Source organism: Puma concolor, chromosome E2 (assembly GCF_028749965.1).
Source record: "Puma concolor isolate L17-30 chromosome E2, mPumCon1.1.hap2, whole genome shotgun sequence".
Lineage (NCBI taxonomy): Eukaryota > Metazoa > Chordata > Mammalia > Carnivora > Felidae > Puma > Puma concolor.
Window position 1 is genome coordinate 18547626 of NC_141681.1, and position 25080 is coordinate 18572705.

A 25080-nucleotide genomic window follows, 5' to 3' on the forward strand; every position below is an offset into this window, starting at 1 on the left:
TATGTATATACAACATGTGATATATATATAAACATATATATAACTTATATAAAAACATATATATAACTGATTTTGTCTATCTTTCTCCACTAGCAGGTAAATGGCCCCCAAAGCCTGGGTTTTGTGCATGTTTTCCTCATTAATAGAACCCTAGCACTTAGAACAGCAGTATCTGGCACTTAGTAGGTGCTCAATAAATACTTGTTGTAGGTCAGATTCATAGTTAAAACTGCCTGGTGGCTGATCTGCTTCCTCCTCTAATTGCGGAGCTCATGATGTTAATGAGCTATGGGTCTTTGTCATCTCTGAACATCTACTAACATTCGTTGGCTGAATGACAACTCAGCTGGGCCTTGGGTCTCAGACACTTCACTGCCTCCCTGAGGCAGGAGCTAGATTTAACCACCTCATCCATGTGAGGAACCTGTTGCCCACTTATACACTGTCCAGGATAAACATCATCCAGGAAGCCCTCACCTAAAAAACCCAGGGCCATTTCCAGATTCCCTTTATATTTGGGGGGACAATAACAGGCATTGGCTTAAGGACAAATAAAGGGAAGGATTTCTCCCTCAACACAAAGGATGTGACCAAAGACATAGTAAGATTTGCTGTCTCTTAGCATAGTGCTAAGGGAGAATCAAAAATCCAGCAAGGGTGGGGCACGTAGGTGGCTCAGGTGGTTAAGCATCCAACTCCTGGTTTCGGCTCAGGTCATGATCTCACAGTTTGTGGGTTCGAGCCCCGCATCGGGCTCCGTGCTGACGGTGCGAGGCCTGGAGCCTGCTTCAGATTCTGTCTCCCTCTTTCTTTGCCCTTCCCCCACTCATGCTCTGTCTCTCTCTCCCTCCCTCCCTCTCAAAAATAAAAGCTGACTTCTCAGTACAACAGCCACAGTACTGAGATGCTCAGGTAATCCTCAGTTAACCCAGCAATTATGCTCGCAGGTATGTACCTAACAGATAATGTACACTGAGACTTTCCACGGAGACTGGAACGATAATGTTCACAGCAGCACCAGTCATAATGGCCAAAACCCATAAACTCCTCAAATACCCATCGACAGTAAACGTGTCAATTGTCACATAATGGAATACTACAGGACAGTGAGAATCACCTACAACTACCTCCAGAACTATGGAAGCATCTCACAAAATGTGCGATACCCAAGAGGATATTCTGTACAGTTCTTTTACATAAAATTCAAATACAGGCAAGTTAACCTGTGGTATTAGAAGTCAAGATAGTGGTTTTCTTGCTGGGAAGGGTACAGAACAGGAAGGGGCATCTGAGGTGCTGGCAATGCGGTTTCTTGATCTTGGTATGTGGGTGTTTTAAATCTGTGACACTCATTGAGCTGTACACTTAGCATTTGGGCACTTTCCTCCATTTATGTTATTCTTCAATAACAGTGATTCTCTGAATGGAGACAGTTCAGCCTCAGAACCAAAGCCTCAACTGATTTGGACAGGGGAGGTCCTTCTCTCCCTCCTGCTCCTCCATCATCCTCCAAATGCTTTGCAGAACTATAGTTTCCAGCCTTAGAAACCCACTGCTTAATGTAAGCAATGCCTTCCTCATCACACAGCAGGGAGGTGAGGGCACCCTGCACTGGGTAACCTAGGAACAGAGTGCCATGTGAGGAAGTGGGAAGGGAGATTAGAGGTTTGGGACCTGCTCCCCAAGCACAAGCTAACAGTGGTGTGCAACAGGCTTTAGCGACCTACCCCAGTCTGCTGCTGAGCCAGGAAGGCAGCCAGCCAGGCTCAAAGCCCGATTTCCCAAATAATTCATTCCTGAGGCAGATTTATTTGGCCCTGTGAAATCCCACTGGATTTAAAATCCTGGCCTGACTGCTGACTGCCCCCGTGACCTCACACCAAGTTGCTTACCCTCTTTTACAACAAAAGGGAGTTACCACCACCTGCTTTGCAAGACAATCGTAAGCATAAAAAATATTGGACTATAAGCTCCCCAAGGGCAGGAGCTTAGTTTTGTTAATTGCTTTAGCCGCAGTTCTAGAATCCTGCCTGATACATGCAGATGCTAAATATACGTTTACTGGAAGAACAAAATGTAAAAACAGAGGACATGGCCCAGGCTGGAGGCCCCAAAACAAAAGGCAATTTTTACACAAGTTCAAATAGCCAAACCATCTTGAAGTGAATTCATGCTCAGTCAGATTCATTACTGAACTTTGAAGTTTCCTACCAAAGCTAATGAGGGTTAGCTTTAATCTTACTCAAACACTGACTAAGGGTGAGTTGAACCTGCTGAGGGACAGTAATGAAGTACTGGGTTTCTTTTACTGTAATTAAGCTGCCTCTCTCAACTGTTTGCCATTAATGATGTATAGACCACAGTTAGGTCAATCACTTTTAATCACTGTACTAATACCATGCAAATTCCTTCCTCCCACCTCTTCTTTGTCTTAGCTTCCAGACCACACTTGAAGGCAGCCCCCCAGACTGTGGGGTGGGGGTGGGGAGAACATTCCAACTCTTCCTCCAGATTAACCTCTTGCTCTTAGTCTAGGCACCCAAGCCCCATCACTAGGACACTTAGAGACTGTATCAAAGCCAGTTTCCCTACAGGAATGTTTCTGGAAAACCTTACGATAAGAATGAACAAATGATTAATTGCTCTTAGGACAGGGGGTGCTAACCGGTGTCTTTAGGATCTGGCGCTCCAACATTCTACTTCATTTCATCCACTTCCCACTTTCTGGTAGTAAAAAGTGCCACTGAACTCAGGAGTCAGAAACTTCCATTCAAGTCACTGTAGTAATGACTTTCGTGAAGCCACAACCACTCAGGTTTCATTTGTAAAATAGACCTTCAGCAGATTGTCATGATTCACGCGAACACCTACTGGGCATCCTGTGAAGTATCAGGTCCTGGGAATAAACCTAAAGGTACAAGTGGTGTTTGTGACCCTCATGGAAGCTCATGAGCTGTTCAGCCTAGCAAACTGAATCCATTAAGCTGTTCCTGTTTCTCCACCTTTAAAACCTCCAGCAGGGCTGGGCTACAGGTTTTCTGAAGTACCAACTCTGAGATTAAGAGCTCAAGCTGTTTAATAGTTACCTTACCAGCTTTGAGAGAATGTCAGGAGGACAAAGCAAGCTCAGAGTTGTGGAAGTGCTTTGAAGAGGAAAGTGCACATGCAAACAAGGTATTAATTATATCAGATAATTTCTCTGAGCTCGACTTCATAGACACCTGTGATATTCATAACCCAGGGGCGAACAACAGAGGCAATTGTTCCTTAGCAATAAGGAAACTTGTCTGCTTGGCCAAACTTGAGAGTTTGTATGTACCCTAAGGATAACCCTTTCAACATGGCTGGATCCATCCTGTGCAGAGAGGACAGAGAGCCTGGAGTGGAGGTGCGGAGGTAGAAAGATGTCAGCAACTGAGGACTAAGAAGAGAAATGCCAGTATTTTCTGTTGAGGTGTCTCAATTAGTTGAGACCAATTGGACTGGGAAACTTGCTTTTACTTAAAAAAGAAGGCAACAGTCTATTTCACAGGAAAACCACTCTAAGAACCAGTCATGTTGCAGGGAGGCTCAAGGTTAGCCAAGCACATTAACCTCCCCCCTTTTTTTTATAACCCAGGTGTGCTCCTGGCATGAACCCACCATTTTCACAACCATAAACCAGACATCCAAGAAAGCAGAATTTTCTCAAAAGGTTTAAAATGCCTGACGTCACTGGGAAGCATTCACCAGCCAACCGGACCATGAAATCGAAAACCTGATCACCGCTTCCCCTCGACAACCTCAAGCTTAGTGAAGTGACAGTTAATCTGATATTTCTTGCTTCAGTAAGAAAGATAAGGCACAGTCAACACTCAAAAGCCACGAGATTGTAGCCAGAGAACTTGACAATGAGGGGGAGTACAGATCTGGCAGAGGTCTGGTTAGCAATAAAGCTTCCTCAGGGAGCCGGAATTGGATTTGGGGCCCTGCCCAAGGTAACATTTTTACAGGTTGGCTGAGTTGCAGTTTGTTAGCCAGTCAGTAATAAACCCATGTGCAAGAATTTAAAGTTTATGAGGCATGGCCTCTTAATGCCTCTGCTTGGCTCCCTACAGCCAAGAGTTTAAGGAGCCTGGCCTAGCCTGGGTGTTAATTGTTTTGTCAATCTGCAGGGTTATTTGGGGGGGGGGGGGGGGAGAGAAAAAAAAAAGGCCCCCACAAACTCCAGACCCCAGTCCCCTTTTGGAGAAACAAAGGAGAGCCATCTGTCCCCTAGGCACTGACACCCCAACATTCAAACTGTGGAAATTTGTATGTGGGGTGAGGGCTATGCTGACGAGGACATTAGATTAATGCTAGGTGGCAACAGTTTTTAGTTGTTTTGAAAGCCAGGTAAACTGTAGGTCCTCTCCCTGGGAAAATGCATACACAAATTCTTAAACAATCTCACAGGTTAGGGATCCTCTGGAACCCCACCCAAGGATCCTGGGTAATAGCTCTTTTTAAGAACTTGGGTTTGATCCGTGGAGAAACCCCCACTGTCCTGGATGGAGGGAAAGGGGCCCCCATCAGCCGGCAGCTGCAGGGGTTTCCTAACACCAAAGTGACTCCCCACTCTCCAGTTTTTGAACTTGTGGGGGGGTGGGGGTGGGGAGAGGGAGACACAAGTAAACTGGGTGATCAAAAACATGCTTTGATCACCCAACCACCGCCCCCTCAGCTCAAGACCTTCCAGCTTGGGACCCCCCCCCCCAATTCCCCCAAGTACCCTAACATTCCAGTCTCAACACGGGGGTGGGGTGGGGCGGGGGTGTCCCCAAGTGCGTGATGGCCCCAGCCCAGGTGTGCCAAGCCCAGTTTCCAGGAAGGCTGCGGGGGCTCAGGCCCTCCGGGAAGGGCAGGGTTAAGAGTGCATTCCAGAAGGCGGGGAAGAAGGGGGGCGGAGGAGGGGAGCGCGAAGAAGAGAAACAGACCCGGTCTGTCTGTCGGGAGACACAAAGCACGGTACACAAAGGGGGCCCGAGAGGGGCGAAGGGGGCTGCCCGGGGCACGGCTCATCCCCACACCTGCGCGGGCGTTGGGGGAGGAATGTGGACCGCGCATTCCTTTGCTGGGGCCAGTGGGGGAGAGCTTCCCACGTCCAGGCTGGGTGAGGAGCGCAGGCGCCTCGCACCCCGAAGCAGGTCAAGGTAAGCCGCCGCAGAGGGGCAAAGAGGGGTTGGACGTCAGAGGGCGCTATGCTCTCCATCCTCCTCGGTCCGCCATCCACCCGCGCGTTAGCCCCCGAGAGCCTTTCTGCGCCTTCTCCATACCTGAGGCGAAGCCGGCGGCGCCAGAAGTCCCCCGCCCCGGCCTGGACACCCCTCGCGCGGATCACACCGCGGCGGACCACGTGCGACCCCCCGCGCTGCGGTTCCACGGGGCTACCTCCCGGAGGGTCCTACCTCTCCTCGGCGCCTGGCCGGGCTCCAGCTCCGCGCCTCCCGACTCCAAAGTCACTTCAGCTTCCCCGAAGCCCGCCCGGCACGGCTCGGAGGCCACGCGAGGCAGCCAGCAGACCTGCGCCTGAGGGAAGAGGGGGAAAGAGGGAGGCCGGGTCACAGGCATGCCCGGTTTCTGCATACCCATCCCCAGATTCCTTACTGGCCTTTCAGGGCCACCTTGACTCCAAAGAGCCCAGCCCCGCACTCTCCCCGACGCCACCACCGCCTGCGGACCCCACACAGCCAGAACTGCCCGGCCCGGGCTAGGGCAAGACAGTGGAGTACCTGAAGGAGGAGGAGGAGGCGGAGGAGGAGGGACGCGAGAAACCCATTAGGGAGTCCCATGGCTGGAGAGAGAAGAACGAAGCTGCCGCGACGGCGGGCTAGCGCTCGGCTAAGCTTTCCGCTCCCCTTTGCGAGCAGCAGCCCGCGGGAGCGAGCGGGAGGGGGCCAGGTGAGCGCAGGTGGGTGCTGATTGGTCCGGCGCCGCAGGGTCCCGCCCCCTCGCAGGTGGGGCCGCGGCTGACTTGGTCGAGGCACCGGCGAACGCCCTCCGGTCCTCTTTGATGCCTTCCAGCGATCCCTCGGCTTTTCTGGAGCTCCTCCCGGCAGGCGCGGAGGCCTTGTCTCACAGATTCCGGGTTCGAGGGGAAAAGACAAAAAACGAACCAACAAAAACCCACCCCGTTCCTCAGCCTCCGCAGCACGCGAAGAAAAATGTTTTGTGCCTTGCGGCTACAGTGGAAAAAACAGTGGAGATGCATCTGAACCCGACTGGAAACAGAGGCGCCCCATTCATACTCCCCCGAGGCATTCTGTTATCCAAAGCTTTGATGGAGGCCGGGTGTGTCCGCCCCACACCCGGCTACAGCCCGGGCTGCCCACTGCCTCTTTCACCACCTCCCACGCCAGCCAGCCCGCTTCGAGGACACAGAGTAAGGTTTAAAACTGGCAGTGAGGTGCAACTTGCGGAAGACTCGTTACGTCCACTGCACAGCCGAACAAATGGAGGCTGGAGAGAAGGTCCCAGTTTGGGACAGAGTTCGGAGGCTGTCGTGGGGCCCACCTGGGCAAGGTAGAGGGGTGGTTATTAGCCCCACCATCTCTAGCAATCCCCTTCCCCCATTAAATATAAATAACACTTTCTCAACTTTAGGTAACTTTTATTTTAAGTTTTTTAGTGTTTTTGAGAGAGACACAACGCAAGCGGGGGAGGGGCAGAGAGAGAGGGAGACACAGAATCCAAAGCAGGCTCCAAGCTGTCAGCACGGAACCCCAGGTGGGGCTGGAACCCACCAGCTGTGAGATCACGACCTGAGCAGAAGTCAGATGCTTAAGGGACTCAGCCACCCAGGCGTCCAACTTTAAGTAATATTTAAATAAAAACTTAAAAAAAACATAAAGACATTTACCTGTTCCTGAGTGGTTCAGTTGGTTGGGCGTCAGACTTCATTTGGCTCAGGTCTTGGTCTCAGGGTTCATGGGATTGAGCCTGCTTGGGATTCTCTCCCTCCCTCCCTCTGTCTTGTCCCTTCCCACCCCACCTCAAAATAAAAAATAAAGACTTTTCAAAATGTGGCTGTTTTTATTGATCTGAAATACTGATATAATATAAGTGAAAACTGTTATATGCAAGCAGCCTTCCAGTGAGCCTCCTTTGGCAACCACTCTCCCACCACCCTTCTCCCATCAACCTCCTTGAGAAATGCTGAACCGCCCAGCGGGGCTGGGATTTAGACCTACTTTAGACCTGAAGTGCTTCCCTCTTCAGGAAACACAACTGGGCCCCAGGCACAGAAACTGTCCTGAGACTCAGTCCCTCCACTCTGCCAGCCTTCTCCCAATCAAGCCGAGTTTCCCCATCTTCCGGTTCCTTGAGGTCTCTCCACCTTCTCTAGATGCCCTGAGAACCCAAGCTGACACCTCCTCGACACTCTCCTTCCTCCTCCCCAGCTCAGATTCAGGGGTTTGAGGAGGGGACTAGAGTCTCTACTTAGAGATTGTTTGGCCCTCAAGGGCTAACCTGGTGGCCTCCCTGGCTTTCCAACTACCAGTCCTGTGGCTATGAGGATGACACTTGCCATGAGACCATGGTAGTCCTCTCTCAAGCTGAGCATCAGCTCTGGGGCCCTACCACCTGTGTTCAAACCTGTGTTCCACCACGATTAGTGCTACAGCCTCGGGCAAGTGAAATACCTCTTTGAGGCTCAAATGGGACTGTGAGCATCAAATGGGACTATTAAAACATCTGCCCTGTAAAGTACTAGGATTAAGTGAGTTAATACATATAAATGAGGATTAAATTAATACGTTTAAAACCAAATCTCAGTACCTGGCACAGAACAAGTGCCCAAATGCTGCCTGGTATTATTGCTTTAGGATCTGGCTCATTTGTCCTCTGCCTCGTGAGTGGTTTCTCTCCTCCTTAGCACCCTCACATTCCCCAAAATAAGAAATGAGAAACACTGCAACCCTTCAATTTCACGGCTGATGGTAGAAGCAAGCAATTGGCATCTGGTGTTAAGGGAGAGCTCCTTTATCTGGCCTGTGGTCCCAGCAGCTGTGGGTTGGGCGTGGACAATGCAGGAATAGCCTGAGGCAGCTTGCTGAGCTCCAAGCCTGCCTTGCTTGCCCCGCTCCCCCGCAGGGGTCGCTTCCCGCCCTCCGCAGGGGTCGCTTTCCGTGCAGGAGAGAAGGTTAGATGTCCGTGCTGGGGAGCATGGTGGCAGCGAAGACTCCAGAGGGTACCCCGTGGCTCCACCTATCTTTGCCTCGAAGGTTCCGCTGAGCCGGCCCGGAACCAGATGAAGCCATTAGGTGGACTGTTAAACACAGACGAGCCTCGAGATACAGGCCCTAATTAAGTAAACACCCGGCTAGAGGGCTGTTGAGCGCGCTCATTTCCGCCTCCTTCTAGGGCACTCAGCATTCCGGGAGAGGGCGGGGAGAGGAGAAATGGAGAGTCAGCTCTTCTGCCTGCAACTTGGACCACACTCCTGGCTTCTTTGTGGCTCCCCCTTATTGGTCATTTATTTATTCATTCATTCATTCAACAAATATTTGCTGGTAGCATGCTATGTGCCAAGCACTGGAGATACAATAGAGAACAAAACAGATAACTCTGCACCCTTGGACCTTCCATCCTCAAGTGTGGGGGTGGGGGGAATCAAGGAAAATAACCAAATAAGTAAATGTATGTTAGATAATTCATGCTGTGTAGATGAACAAGAACCAAGTGGGAAGTGCCAATTCATGAGACATAAGGTAGGGTTGGAAATTGTACATAAAGTGATCTGGAAGGTGTTTCAGTCAGGGTCCAGCAGAAGACAGACTCCAGGTCAAGTGGTTCAAGCCTTAGTGAAGGGACTAGAGGAATGGGCAGGGTTTAGAGAATCAAGAGGGATGTTGAGGCACCAGGGACCCACAACAGCAGAAAGGCCTTAGAACTTTGAAGCCTGAAGGGCAAAGGGAAGAAATGGTGTCATTGAAAGTTGGGGGTTGGGGAAAGCTGGAGAATGAAGGACCACCCCTCCCAGATGCAGCTGGTGTCCAAGTAGACACAGGCACTGCCCAGAGCAGGGAGGATGTGGGAAAACTCCAACATCTCTCTCCGTTTGCCATTCATCTCCTGGCAGCGCTTCCCATGGACTAAACCCACCCAGAAGCCTGAGGGCAAGAAAGCCCAAGTAGTGGAGTGTCTAGGGGTCATTCTCCCCAGTCACATGGCAGGATGGGGGAAGACAGAAAGAAAATGGATGAGGGGTGGGTGAGCAAGGGGCAAAGTCCAGAGGCCTCAATGAGAAATGGACATTTGAACAATACCTGAAGGAAGTGAAGAAGCAGGTTACACAAGGATTCTGAAGAAAGAGTATGCCAGGGAGAGAAATCTGGGCAAAGGCCCTGAGGCAGTAGTTTACTTGGGACAGAAAAAAAAAAAAAGAGAGAGAGAGAGACAGTGGCTGGAGTAGAGTGAGCAAGTAGGAAATGAGTCAGAGTTGGAAGGGTGGGGAATAAATCATAGGCCACTGTCAGAACTTGGGTTTTACTGAGTGGGAAGGAAGGAAGGCACTGGAGACCTTGAGCAGAGGAGTAGTATTGAGACCGCAGAGGATGAGGGTAGAAGCAGGCAGGTCAGCTGGGATCCTACTGCAATCATCCAGGCAAAAACTGAAAAGGCTTGGTTTAGGGTGGACATTATAGAAGGGATAAGAAATGATCAGATTAAAAAACAAAACAAAACAGAAAATAACAAGTGTTGGTGAGGATATGGACAAATTGGAAGGTTTGTGCATTGTTGGTGGGAACGTAAAATGGTGTAGCCAGTATGGAAAACCGTGGAAAACAGCATGACAGTTACTAAAAAAATTAAAAATAGAATTGTCATATGGTCTAGCAATTCCACTTCTTTTTTTTTTTTTTTTTAATTTTTTTTTCAACGTTTATTTATTTTTGGGACAGAGAGAGACAGAGCATGAACGGGGGAGGGGCAGAGAGAGAGGGAGGCACAGAATCGGAAACAGGCTCCAGGCTCTGAGCCATCAGCCCAGAGCCCGATGCGGGGCTCGAACTCACGGACCGCAAGATCGTGACCTGGCTGAAGTCGGACGCTTAACCGACTGCGCCACCCAGGCGCCCCTAGCAATTCCACTTCTAGATACATACTCAAAAGAATTGAGAGCAGGGACTCAATTAGATATTTGAATATCCCTGTTCGGGGCGCCTGGGTGGCTCAGTAGGTTGAGTGTCCGACTGCGGGTCAGGTCATGATCTCGCAGTTTGTGAGTTCGAGCCCCGCATCAGGCTCTGTGTTGACGGCTCGGAGCCTGGAGCCTGTTTCAGATTCTGTGTCTCCCTCTCTCTACCCTTTCCCCACTCATACTCTGTCTCTCTCTGTCTCTCAAAAATGAATAAACGTTAAAAATTTTTTTTTGAATATCCATGTTCTTCTTTTTTTTAATGTTTATTTATTTTTGAGACCGAGAGAGACAGAGCATGAATGGGGGAGGGTCAGAGAGAGGGAGACACAGAATCTGAAACAGGCTCCAGGCTCTGAGCCGTCAGCACAGAGTCGATGCGGGGCTTGAACTCACGGACTGCAAGATCATGACCTGACCCGAAGTCAGCCCACTTAACCGACTGAGCCACCCAGGCGCCCCTTGAATATCCATGTTCATAGCAGCATTATTTGCAATAGGCAAGAGGCGGGAGTAATCCAAGTGTCCATCCACACATGAATAAATAAACAAGATGTTCAACAGGTACAGAGTTTTATTTTTGCATGATGAAAAGAGTTCTGTGGATGGATGGTGGTGAGGGTTGCACAACAATGTGAATGTACTTAATGCCACTGAACTGTATGTTACATGAATTCTACCACGATTTTCAAGAAGTTACTTTAAAAGAGTGATTAGGCTCTGAGTATATATTTTTTTTTTAATTTTTTTTTTCAACATTTATTTATTTTTGGGACAGAGAGAGACAGAGCATGAACGGGGGAGGGGCAGAGAGAGAGGGAGACACAGAATCCAAAACAGGCTCCAGGCTCTGAGCTGTCAGCCCAGAGCCCGACGCGGGGCTCGAACTCACGGACAGCGAGATCGTGACCTGGCTGAAGTCGGACGCTTAACCGACTGCGCCACCCAGGCGCCCCTGAGTATATTTTAAAGATACAGCCAGGACACCTGGCTGGCTCAGTCAGTAGAGCATGGGACTCTTGAGCTCCCGATCATGAAATCCAGCCCCATTTTGGGCATAGAGATTACTTAAAAAAATTCTTTTTTTTAATAAAGATATTGCCAACAACAAGATTGGCTAAAGGATTGGATATGGGTGTGATAGAAAGAGTAGGTCAAGGATGACTCCAGGGTTTGAGGCCTGAGCAACCAGCAGGATGGCAACACCATTTTTTGAGTTTGGGAAGGTATGTGTAGTAGACATGGTGAGGGTACCACTCAGATCCTCCCTGGGATCCCTTTGATGGTTTCCGAGCTCCCCTTTCTTGGCTTGTGTGTGCTGATGCTTCTAGCAGCCTGCACATGTGACCCTCTTCAGAGACCTGCCCATCTGCTACTGGGGTTCCTTTGCTCTTGTAAGGAAGCGCCCAGGAGCTCACTTCCCCAACTCTTAGCCAATAACCAACTGGTGCAGGAATATAGAAGCCCAGGTCCCTTTCCCCCAGCCTGACAAATTCAGAGTAACTTACATCTAGCATTCTTCTGTGGGATCAGGCTGAAGCTACTCTCTGGGGACTTGGTCTGAAATCACACCCCTGTTCAGCTTCTTGCCTCCCCGTCCTCCTTCTTCTTTTTCTTCTTCTCCTCTTTCTCCTCCTCCTGATCCTCCTCCTCTCCTTCTTCTTCTCCTTCTTCTCTTTATCTGTCTCCTTCTTCTTCTTCTTCTCCTTCCCCTCCTTCTCCTTCTTTTTTAAATTTATTTTTTTTCATAATCTTACACCCAACATGGGGCTCCAACACATGACCCTGAGATCAACAGTCACATGCTCTTCTGACGGAGCAAGCCAGATGCCCCACTAGGGGCCTTTTTTGTCCTGTTTCTCCCACTCCTTTACCTACTCTTCTTGGGATCCCTTCCTTAGTAAGTCATCCAGGCACATGAATCCATCTTAGGGTGGGCTTCTTGGAATCCCACTGCAGATGGAACAAGTTTGGAATTGGGGGAAGATCAGGACTTCAAATTGGGGCATGTTTTGAGATGCCTGGTACTAGCATGTTGAGGAGGCTGTGGTTGGAGACACCAGGTCTGGGGGAGATGTCTTGTCTGGGGATATACATTTGTCATGTTGGGAAAGCATCAGTTCTAGGGGCAGTCTGTAGAAAAAGACCTGCCTGGGTAGAATTCTGGGCCTCTGGGGCCTTCCCATCTCTGACAGAGCATGGCCTTCAGCAGTCAGAATGTCTATACTGTCCAGGGCACCCTCCACATACACAGAGCCAGGAGTCTTTCATTTTTTGCTTTTTCCAAAAGAAGTACACAAAATAAGAGAGAGAGAAGAAAAGAACATAAGAAAAGTAAACTTTTCTCTGATTAAAAAAACAAGAATTACACTTTTCCTGAGTTTCTTGTCTGCATTTAAATTCCTGCTAGGGGTACCTGAGTGGCTCAATCTATTAAGCATGCGACTTGATTTTGGCAGTCATGATCTCATAGTCAGGTCTTGAGATCCAGCCCTGTGTCAGCTCACACTGGGCGTGGAGACTGCTTAAGATTCATTCTCTCTCTCTCCCTCTCTCTCTCTATCTCTCTTTCTCTGTACCTCTGCCCCTCCCCCAAGCATGCTCCCATGTGCTTGCTCTCTCGCTCTCTCTCAAAATAAATACATAATAAACTCATGCTACTTACTGTGATGTGCAGTCTCTGGCATTGTTACTTTCCTCTGTCTTTCTACCTCACTCTCTAGCACCCCTTTTTTCCCTCATTGGGAGCTCCTTGGGTCAGGGATCAGAATATAACTTCTCCAGATTCCCCCACACCACCCAACCCGGGAAAGGCCTGTGGCATTGAAATTAAGGTTGACAGACACGAGTCTGAACCTTGCCTCTAAAGACGACTGCCTGGGTGACCCGGGGTGAGTTATTTAATCCCTCAAAGCCCTCTGGAGTTAGTCGTTGCTATTTGATGGGTGATGGTGAGAATTATCCCAAACTGAACTCCTGACTTCCCCTACAAACCTGCTCCTCTCACAATCTGTCCATCTCAGTGAAAGGCAATTGCATCCTTCCAGCCTGAGGTGTCTTTCACTCCCTGACTCATCTTGTACTCACTCTGCTTTTCCAGCACTTGCCTCCCTGCGGTTCTCGGAACATACCAGGCGCGGGCCTGCCTGCAGCCTTTGACTTGTGCTTCCCTCTGCTGGATCGCCCTTCCCAAAGACGCCCACCTGCCTCTCTCCCTCACTCCTTCAGGCCTCTGCTCAGATGTTGCTCCTTTGAGATGGCTTCCCTGACCATCATGCATAGAGAGCATTCTCCCATCACCCTCTTTCGCCCTTCACCCTGCTTTATTTTTTCAGAGCGTTTATCACACACTAATTTATTAGTACATACATTAATTTTTTTTTCTTTTTGGAGGCAACACACAGTAATGATTAAGAGCAAGGACTCCAGGGGCGCCTGGGTAGCTTAGTCAGTTAAGTGTCTGACTCTTTATTTCGGCTCAAGACATGATCTCATGGTTTGTGGAATCGAGCCGTGTCTTGGGCTCTGTGCTGGGGGTAGAAACTACTTTAGATTCTCTCTCTCTCTCTCTCTCTCTCTCTCTCTCTCTCTCCCCCTCTGCCCCTCTCCCCTGTGTACTCACTTGCCTGTGTTCTCTCTTCCTCCCTCCCTCTCTCTCTCTCTAAGAAAAGAAAAAGAAAAAGAAAAAAGAGTAAGTGGCAAGAGCCACTGTCTGGCTTTGAATCCTGAATCCAGCTTTTCTGACCTATGGAATTAGGTAGGTGATTCTAACTCCCGTGTGTTCCAGTATTCTCTAGGCGTTCCGGGCTGGCTCAGTTGGTAGAGTGTGAGACCCTTGATCAACTCTCTTGTGCTCCAGCAGTCTCATCTAGAAAATGGGATAAGCATAATAATACCTTCCTCATAGGTTATGATTTACTATTTGTAAAGCACTTTAGAACACTATAAACGTAAGTGCTTATTAAATTGTATTTATTGTCACTCTCCCCTCATTGAGTGTATCCTCTGTGAAAGATAGGTAATTTTTTAAGTTTATTTATTTATTTTGGGAGAGAGGTGGGGGAGGGGGGAGAGAGAGAGCTGGAGAGGCCAGAGAGAGAGAGAGAGAGGGAGAGAGAATCCCGAGCAAGCTCCAGGTTGTCAGTGCAGAGCCTGATGTCAGGCCTGAGATCATGACTTGAACCAAAACCAAGAGATAAATGAAGGTTTAACCGACTGAGCCACCCAGATGCCCGTGAAAAGTATTTTTGTCTGCTGTTCACTGTTGTACATTCAGTGCCTAGAACAGCCTAGCATAAAATACTCAAGTATTTATTGAATGGATGAAATCAACAAGATCTTTCTGATGAGAGATCCAATGAGCTAATACAGAGATAAATGTTTTGCAAAGTGTCATACAAATAAAACAAGTCATAATAAAATGAACTACTACTATTTCCTGAGCACGCACTGGACACAGACTCTGTACTAATTACTTTTATGCATGAACTCATTCGAATCCTCACAACTTGACATAGTAGTTCATATTATTCTCTTTTCACAGACAAGGAAACTGGGGTTAAGTCCCTTGCCCAAGACCATACAGGTAAGGCAGAGGCAGAGCCACAGTGCAACCCAGTTCTGCCTCACTCCAGCATTCATTGCCTGAACCAGTTGCCAAGCTGCTATCCATCAGTATTTGCTGGAAGAATGAATTTGTGAAGCAGGTCTTTGGTATATTAGGAAGAATTCCACAATATCCAATCCTTTCTCTTAAAAACCTCTTAAAATAAACATATTTGCCCCTGGTTCAAGGTTAAATTCTGGGTCCTCCAAGAAACATTTAGAAAGAGCTTTCCTGCCCATTTTTGGTAGCAAAAATTCCCAGATCTCCACTCCCACACAGCACATTTATGCGGATGTGTCCCAAAGACAAGCGGGTATTTTGTAGTCTTTTCTAGGAAGTAGCCTTAAAACTGGGTGAGGTCCTATTTCCTGTCCCTCCCCTCCACTGCCCAGTGCTCTGAACAAACGATTCCATAGTCTTACTTCTTTATATTTGTTCTTGATTTTTCTGAGACCTTCCTTTTTGTCTGGCAATGTCACTGGCCAACTCCTTCCATCTATCACTTCTGAATCCTTTAAGGTGCTGAGATAGCTGATCCCCAGCAAGAAACTTGATCCATATGCCTTCCCTTTCCTTGAATCTTGGAGGGGCTGTGCTGCCTTCAGCACTGGTGAAGTTTTGCCAAGGTCTGAGCTGTCAGTTTCCAGAGATCAGAGGCCAAGCATTTATGTATGTGTGTACACTGAGCACAAAGAATCAATTAATCGATAAGCACTCACAAAGCCCTGAAGACTTGTGGTTGGCCAAGGTCTAGAGACTTTGAGAAGTGTATGGCCAAAAAGGGCCTTAAAGAAAATAATAATAACAATAAAATAATAATAATAATCTATCCTCAAAGCCATTCTTCATCCTTCCTCTAAGAGGCAGGTGACCTGCAATTTAGGTTTCCCAGGCTCCCTTGAGAGATAACTTCCTGCTGGGGTCGGACAGTGGGAAGCACTAGAGGGAGACTAGAGGGTGGGACAATGGAAAGGCCAGGGTATTTCTTCTCCTACAGCAGTGTCTTGGCAAAGGCTGTGTCTTGTCTACAGCTCCAGCTCCTGCTGTGGTTCCAGGTTCTGCCAGACTCTGGGCTCCAGTAACACCACCGTTTCCCTCTCTTCTTCCTGCTCAGTGGTGGATGATTTCTTGCTGCCTAATCTGTAGGTCACATCACTGTCCTCTATTTGACTTCTCAGCCTCTCCATCACTTCTTTATTAAGTTCCCTTTGCTTTAAAGACTCACAGTGTTTTTTGCCTTCCCTATTGGAACTTGACTGATAGAAGAGTTAAAACTTACACAGTGCTGGGGCACCTGGGTAGCTCAGTCAGTTGGGCATTTGACTCAGATCATGATCTTGAGGTTTGTGAGTTCAAGCTCCGCATGGAGCTCTCTGCTGTCAGCACAGGGCCCACTTCAGATCCTCTATCTCCCTCATTCTCTGCCCCTCCTTTGCTCATGCTCGCGCGCTGTCTCTCTCTCTCTCTCTCAAAAATAATAAACATAAAAAAAAGAAAACTTACAAATACGTGCCAGTGTTCTAAGTGTATTATGTAAGATAACTTTCTCAATTCTACCATCTGAGGAATGATTACAGTCTAGAGATCACATTTACATCACAAAACTGAGGCACAAAGAGTTTGATCTACCCTAGTAACATCCCAAATTTGGATGCATATCAAAAATTTGCTCAGGAAGCAAATTAAAAATAGAGGAGATGATGGATGCCATCCTATACCTACTGAATCAGACTCGTTGGTCCATGGGGCCCAGGAATCTGGATATTTAAAAGATCCCCAGGTGATTCAGATGCTGCTAACCCAGCAGGCCTCCATGAACTGGTATTCAGGAAACCCTGACCTTGTTCTGGTGATGAAGACACCTAGATCCAGATCAGGAAGGTGGCCTGCCCCAGCTGCACAGCAAGCTCTCTGGCAGACAAAAACACCGCCAAGGGCAGCAGTTTCTGCTATCGTCACTGCCTTCTCCTTCAAGGTCACATGGCTGGTTCTGACGTTTGGACTTGCTTTCCCTAGGAGGCATCTGAAGCCACTTCTTATAAGAACTGTTTTGGAAAATTCAGTGTATAAACAGACATGTACGCAGGATCTCTGACTGGCTGATCAGCGTTTGGGAAAGAAAAAAGGAGGCACTTTAATCCACATAATCTCTTATTTTCAGTCCTTTGTGAACGACATCAGGGAGTTAGTTAATCCTGCATTCTACCTTCCCTATTCTGACTGAGACTCTGGTTGGGTGAAGAATATATACTTTTTAACAGGAGCCCATGGTGATCAGACAATTTGGAAAAGATTATCAAAATCCAAAAAGCCCACAATCTAAATGTACTTCATAATAACCAACCCCATAAAGGCTGGACTTTTGTCTCCTCTCCGCACACCATTACTATATTCCCAGCACCAACAGCAGTGCCTGGCACTTAGCAGGTGCTTAATAAATATTTGTTGAATGAAATAATAATAGTAATACTTTTTCTTGAATTTTGAAAATATTTTTGGTACAGTTATTCCCTGATCCCCACGATGGACAGGATAGATATCAGAGTCTTCATTTTACAGATGAAACTGAGTTTGGAGAGACTGGGTGCCCTACCAGGTCACACAGCTAATGAGAAGTGTTAGAAGCTCTCTCTAGGAAATTCTCCCTCCCAGCCAGTGGTGATGAGGAGAAACACAAGTGGGAAGATGCACATATGAATGAAGAATAAACTGTCAGAATACAGTTCAAATAACTTGACAAGGGAAGAAATTCTAGCCTTTCACCAGAGGAGGAGATTGGGGGCTCAAAAATTCCAGAGGATACACAAATCTCTCTCTCTGAACTCAGCACTTTCCCTAGTCATTAGTTCAGGCAGCCCTTGCTTGCCTGCTTTATTGGTAATAGTAACTCCCCCTTTGTCCATATCATCAAATGCTAAATGCTTTGTGCATCTTATTCTACCATCTCTCTCCTGGACGACTGCAGTAGCCTTCCTTAATTCCCCTCCTACCTGTTTTCCCCACTCATGTCAGACTGATCACTTAAAACTGCCTAAATAGGGGTGCCTGGGGGGCTCAGTAGGTTGAATGTCTGACTTTTGATTTTGGCTCAGGTCATGATCTCATGGTTTGTGAGTTTGAGCTCCGCATCGGGCTCTGTGCTGACCGCATGGAGCCCGCTTGGGATTCTCTCTCTCTCTCTCTCTCTCTCTCTCTCTCTCTCTCTCCCTCTCTCTCTCTCTCTCTGCCCTCCCCTGCTTGCACTCTCTCTCTTTCTCAAAACAAAGAAACGTTTTAAAATAAAACTTCCTAAATGAATAAACAAATAAAACATAAAACATAAATAAACAAACAAACAAACAGATCACTTTATCTGATTAAATTTCCTAAAGGCCTCTGCACTATGCTCTGTCAAGGTTCTGCCTGGTCTAGTCCCCACCTACCTCTCCATTTATTACATTCAAGAAATACTTATTGAGGGCCTACCATGTGTCAGGTGCTATTTGGGGCATTGAGGATGCAGCAGGAAATCAAATAAACAAGGTCCTTTCAAGGAGTTTATAAGAAAAAAAGTAGAGAAGTTAACAAACAAGATAATTAGAGACTACTAAAAGTGCTAAGGTGGAGATAAAGTAACAAGAAAATCTCTAGGGAAGCCAATTTATTGACAGAATGGTCAGGGCAGATGCTCTGAGGAAGCAACACTGAAGCTAAGACTTGAAGGCTGAGAAGGAGTCAGTCATGGAAAAGTTGGGAGAAAGTATTCCAGGCAGAAGGAACAGGCATGTGCCAAGGTCCTGAGGTAAGCAACTTCTACAAATCAGGAACAAAGAAGTCAGTGTGGCCGAAGCAGAATGAATCAGAGAGACAGATGAGGTAACAGCAGAGAAACAGGTGTGCGCCAGATCATATAGGGCTCTGTAGCCACAGAGAGTAGTCTTTTATCCCAGAATAAAAGAAAATCACTGAAAAATTTTAAGCAGAGGAGGAATATTGCCTGATTTATATTTTGTAACAATCCTTCTGGCTGCTGTGTGAAAATGAACTGGGGGCAGGAGGAATGAATGAAGGACAAGAGAGAAGGCTGGTGCTGGGTCCAGACAAGAGATGATGAGCTTGCCTGGGGCCACAAGACAAGATGAAGTAGAGTGGTCAGATTCCTGATAGAGCTTTGGGGTGGAATTGACAAGACTTGATGATAGATTGATTTTGAGGATAAAGGAAAAGAGGAGATGGTGCTATTTATGGAGACAAAATCAAGTGCAGGAGGAATCAAGTTACATCTGGATTGTGAAGTTGGAGCTAGCCAGATGCAGATGTCAAGTTCACCACGGGCTATGGGCAGGGTTGGATATACCAACATGGGTATCTCCGAACAGTCAGCACTTAAATGCATTGGATTAGCCCTGTTGCCCTCTGACGTTTGAAGACTGGGCAGGGAAGGAGGGACTAAGAGAGGTAAAAGGAAAACCAACCATAAGATTGAAGTCCACAAATGAAAGGGTTTCAGAAAAGAGGAAGTGATCAGTTGGGTCAAAGTTGCTGGGAGCTTGAAAGATGTGGTCAGAGATATGTCCATTGAATTTGGCTGCTCGAGTTTGTTGGGAGCATAGTTTTAGCAAGAAATCAACCCAGTAACAATACTGGATTAGACAGAAGAGTAAATTAGAGGTGAGGAAAAATGTATGGAGAATTCTTTTCAAGTTTCCTTCAACAGAGAATGTAGCTGCAGGTGTGTATGTGCAGCCAAGTGACAGTTTGTTTTTCTAGCTCAAATTTACTAGAACCATGTTCTCCAAACTTCAGTCATTGAAGAATAGTCTTTGGGGGTGCCTGGGTGTCTCAGTCACTTGAGCATCTGACTTGATTTTGGCTCAGGTTACCATCCCAGGGTCATGAATTCAAGCTCCACATCGGGCTCCACACTCGGCGTCGATTCTCTCTCTCTCTCCCTCTGCCCCTCTCCCCCGACTCATGCTCGCTCTCTTTCTAAAATTAAAAAAAAAAAAATTAAAAAATTAAAAATTGTTAAAAAAAAGAAAAGGGATCATTTTTGTTTTTGCCCCATCCATATCCCAGGGGTACTCTATATGTAAAATTAGTATTAAAATCAACTCACTTTTAATTTAAATTTGCTGGAAATATTTACTTACAAAAAAAAGCAACATTACTCCGTCAAATGGGAAACCAACACCACTTGCCATAAATAGCGAATCAGTTCAATAAAAATAAAACAATGTCACTAGGTTCCAGCTGGAGATTATTGCCTGCTGGGGGCCGAGCCTAGGATCAGCTCTGTTTAAAAAGGGAAATCACTAAGCGTTAGATGTTGAAGACATACGGACATCAAAGTGAAACTTTCTCCTTCAAGGACTGAAAGAGAATTAAAAGGAATTTTGGAGGGGCGGGGGGTGGCCTATGTGATTTAAAACCACCTAATAGTAGGCCTATACTCTGAGAAATACTTCTTAGAACATTTTATTTTATTGAGAAATAACTTACACTTAGTTGAGTGTGCAAATCTTAAATGTGAAGCTTGAATAATTTTTACAAATGTATATACCAGTGTAACCAGCACCCAGCTCAAGCTCTACAATTTCCCAGCAAGCAGGCCAGTGCCAACCTCGAAACATAACAGACAAGGTGTGTGTCTTCATGGGATTTACAGTTTGCTCCCCATGATATCGCTAGCACCTAGCACAGTGCTAGTACATACTAGGTGCTCTCTCTCTTTCTTCCTTTTTGGCTTATCTATGTTTTTGTTTTTTTTGGTTTTTTTCCCTATTTTCTACAGAGAGCGTGTGTTATTTGTGAGTTAAATACCAGTCTTATCCAGGACACCTGGCTGGCTCATTTGATTGAGTGTGCAACTCTTGATCTTGGGGTTGTAAGTTCAAGCCTGATGTTGGGTGCAGAGATTACTTAAAAATAAAATCCTAAAAGAACAAAAACAACCAGTCTTATCCAAACTCCAATTTTCCAGAGTGTCTAATCGAGAACTTATCAAGGAAAACCAAAAAGAACAACATCAGGATCTCCCTGTGGATATAAAACCCTGGACTGAGAAGAGAGAAGTGTCCAAACAGCAGAATCCAGGAGCAGGTCTCCTGATTCCAAGCCTCTCCCTCACCTACTAATCTGTATTTTATAGCCCTCTGCAGTGGTCTTTGCTCTCACACCCTCACACACAGTAGTTAAGGACACCAGAACCCATTTGTGTGCCCTCCTCATTAAAACAGGGACAGCAAGACAAAACATCACCAACAAGTCTTTAAAAATTTAAAGAGCCTGATAAAGTCCTTCATTTGGCATCTGCCACGGAAGGAAATCGCCTCTGGCGTGTGTGTCTGTTGTGTTCCCCCTTTCCCAGACATCTTTTGTACAAACACCCTCCCTAAGGTTTACCTGCAGCTGATTGTAGGAGGGTGTCAGGACCCCTTGCAGTGGAGGATGGGGAAAGCCCTTATTTTCAGACAGTGAAGCTAATGAGTTGATACTCTTCAAGCACGTTGAGGATCAAAGCGTGAGATCTGAAACTTCGGCAATAATACAGCCACCTGCGGGCATGGGTGGGCCCAAGCTGGAGGGCCCTGGAGAGCAGTACCAGGTGCCGTGCACACTGGCTGAGCCTGCCTGTGACAAGACAGGTGTCAGGGCTGACTGGAGAAGGCCAGGTCCCCAAGCTGCATGCAGGAAGAAAGAATTCAGAACAATTGTAATTAAACTAGTTACAGGAATTTGGGGGGTTGGAGAGGGGTGGAAGTAAAGGACAAGGATGAAAAAAACATTCCCACCAAACCAAATGAACAAATGTTAGAGTTTTAGCTTTAGTTTACTTCCAAAATGATGCAACCAGTGTCCTTTGTGTCCAAAATGTGCAACCAGAATATCGTGATTAAGGTAAAAATACTTAATTTCTACTTAGAAATTCATTCCCATCTTTACCTCCAAAGATGCAAACACTCTGAAATGGTTTATGTGCTCCTCCCTGAATCTAAAAAATAGTTTCACATAATTGTAATAGACCGACAACTTACTTTTCCCAATAAGTCACATATTTGTAAGAATTGTCCAAATTGATATACATGAATTTACTCCTTTATCACCTCCAGCACATACTTGGACCACATTTTGTTGGTGGCCATGTAATACCAATAGCCAACACTTAACAGCATTCCTCTCTCCCAGAAACGTTTCCAAGTCCTCTCTGCATATTAACCCCTTTAATTCTCACAAGGATCTAAGAGGGCATAGGCATAAATCAAATTTCTCATCATCACACAGCTGGTAAGTTGTCAGGGTATGATTTGGGGCCCAAGTCTGGAGCCAAAATTAGGCTCTTAACCACTACATCATCCAGCCGGCACTTGGGTTGCTTCCCAAGTTTTGATCTTTCAGGCAAGTTGTCACAGTATTTTATCAATTAGCTATTGCTGGGTAACAAACCTTCCCCAAAATGTAGTGGCTTAAAACAATAATAGTTTGCTATTTCTCGGGGCGCCTGGGTGGCGCAGTCGGTTAAGCGTCCGACTTCAGCCAGGTCACGATCTCGCGCTCCGTGAGTTCGAGCCCCGCGTCAGGCTCTGGGCTGATGGCTCAGAGCCTGGAGCCTGTTTCCGATTCTGTGTCTCCCTCTCTCTCTGCCCCTCCCCCGTTCATGCACTGTCTCTCTCTGTCCCAAAAATAAAATAAACGTTGAAAAAAAAATTAAAAAAAATAATAGTTTGCTATTTCTCATGATTCTGGGGGATGACAAGATTCTTCTGATCTCACCTGGACTCACTTAGTGGCTGCGGTTAACTGAAACAAGCTGCAGCTTGACTGATTGGCTTATGGTGGCCTCAGTGACATGTCTGGAGCCTCAGCTGGGATTTCTGGCTGTCTCTTTCCAGCTGGACTTCTTCAGAAAATGGTGGCAATGTTCTAAGAGAGTGACAGCAGAAGCTGCAAGGTCTCAGCAATATTGGTTTAGGAAAGTCACAGGGGTGCCTGGGTGGCTCAGTCAGCTGAGCGCCCACCTTCAGCTCAGGTCATGATCTCACTGTTCCCAAGTTCGGGCCCCTCATCAGGCTTTGTGCTGACAGCTCAAACCCTGGAGCTTGTTTCAGATTCTCTCTCTCTCTCTCTCTCTCTGCCCCTCCTCTGCTTGCACTCTGTTTCTCTCTCTCAAAAATAAATAAACATTAAAAGAAGAAAGAAAGGAAGGAAGGAAGAAAGGAAGAAAGAAAGAGAAAGAGAAAGAAAGTCAAAAGACCAGCTCAGATTCAAAAAGTGGGAAAATAGACCCACCTTTGATGGGAGGGAAAGCAAAGAATTTGTGGTCACCTTGAATCTACTAAAGTAAACATCCTTATATATACCCCTGGTGTATGGGGAGTGTGTGTGTCCCTAAAATGTACCAAGAACTAGAATTTCTGGAACTGGATTTTCTAACTTCATAGTTGTTTTTATTGAGATATGATTCACATACCATAAAACTCACCATTTTAAACTGGTGAATTCAAGAGTTTTTAGGCTGTACAACCATCACTGTTATCTAATTCTGGAACATTTTTATTAACCCCAAAATAAATTCCTAACTCATTGGTAGGAAATTTCCATTCCCCTCCTCCTCAGCCTTTGGAAAGCACCTTTAGATTTAACTATTCTGGACATTTCATGTAAATGGAATCATGCAATATATGGTCTCATTATCTGGCTTCTTAAACTTAGCATAATGTTCTCAAGGTTCGTCTGCATTGTAGCATGAATCAGTACTTCATTCCTTTCTATGGCTGAATACTAGTCCATTTACTGACTAACCACATTTTGTTGATCCATTCACCAGTTGATGGACATCCACGTTGTTTCTGCTTCTGAATAATGCTTCTATGAACATTCATGCACAAGATTTTGCACAAAAACACATTTGCAATTCTCTTGGATATATATCTCAGAGTAGAACTGTTGGGTTGTGTGGTAACTCTATGTATAACTTTTTGGGGAACTGCCAAACTGGTTTCCATAGTGGCTGTCCCATTTTACATTTCTCCCAGCAATTCATGAAGTTTCTGATTTCCCTCCATGTCTTTGCCAACATTTGTTATTTTTCATTAAAAAAAAATTATAGCTACGGGTCACCTGGCTGGCTCAACCTCACAACCCCAAGATTAAGAGTCATATGTTCTTCTGACTGAGCCAGCCAGACACCTTCAATCCTTTGTCCATTTTTATTTTTAAAAAAGTTTTGAACATTTATTTTTTTAATGATTTTTTTTAATGTTTATTTATTTTCGAGAGAGGGAGAGAGACAGAGTATTAACGGGAGAGGTGCAGAGAGAGAGAGAGGAAGACACAGAATCTGAAATGAGCTCCAGGCTCTGAGCTGTTGGCCCAGAGCCTGATGTGGGGCTGGAACTCATGAGCAGTGAAATCATGACCTGAACCGAAGTCAGACACTTAACTGACTAAGCCACCCAGGCGCCCTGTCATTTATTTATTTTTGAGAGACAGAGAGAGACAGAGTGCAAGCAGTGGAGGGGCAGAGAGAGAGAGGGAGACACAGAATCCGAAGCAAGCTTCAGGCTCTGAGTTGTCAGCACAGAGCCCGACGTGAGGCTTGAACCCATGAACCATGAGATCGTGACCTGCGCCAAGTCAAACGCTTAACCAACTGAGCCACTGAGGCAACTCTCCTTTGTCCATTTTTAAAATGGGTTGTCTTTTTATTGTTGAATTGTAAGAGTTCTTTATATATTCGTTAATAGACCCTAATCAAATATATGATGTCCAAATATTTTTTCCCATTCTGTGGGTTGTCTTTTCACTTTCTCAATAGTGTCCTTTAAAAAACACAAGTTTTGGGATACGTGGGTGGCTCAGTTGGTTGAGCGTCCGACTTCGGCTCAGGTCATGATCTCACCGTTGGTGAGTTCGAGCCCCGCGTCAGGCTTTGTGCATACAGCTCAGAGTCTGGAGCCTGTTTCAGACTCTGTGTCTCCCTCTCTCTCTGCTCCTCCCCTGCTCGTGTTCTGTCTCTCTCTTTCTCAAAAATAAATAAACCTTAAAAAAAAAAAACTGAAAAGAAAAAAACCACACAAGTTTTGGGGCACCTGGGTGCTCAGTCAGTTGAGCATCCAATTCTTGATATTTGCTCAGGTCACGATCTTGGGATTGTGGGGTCGAGCCCTGCATCAGGCTCAGGGCTGAGCATGGGGCTTCCTTGGGATTCTCACTCTGTGCCCCTCCCCCACATGTGCTCTCTTTCTCTCAAAATAAATACATAAGCATTAAAAAAAAATAAAACACACAAGTATTTGTTTCGATTTATCTATTTTTTCTTTGGTTGCTCGTGCTT

The 25080-nt window shown here is 46.4% G+C and overlaps 1 protein-coding gene across 3 annotated transcripts in view; it reads right to left on the minus strand.

The window, feature by feature from the left end:
* Positions 1–21427, minus strand: part of CDH3 (cadherin 3) — a 61900-nt gene extending 40473 nt beyond the window's left edge. The window contains exons 1-3 of one of the 3 annotated variants that reach the window (XM_086689065.1): positions 21150–21427; positions 19526–19733; positions 5427–5547 (exon numbers count right to left, since the gene is read on the minus strand). In XM_086689065.1, the coding sequence (XP_086545191.1) occupies positions 5427–5547; positions 19526–19534 (130 nt within the window). In that variant the 5' untranslated portion in view covers positions 19535–19733; positions 21150–21427. Of the gene's footprint in view, positions 1–5426; positions 5666–5750; positions 6073–19525; positions 19734–21149 lie in introns of those variants that run through there. The other 2 variants (XM_025920492.2, XM_025920491.2) reach the window with 2 other exon arrangements.
* Positions 21428–25080: the final 3653 nt, after the last annotated feature.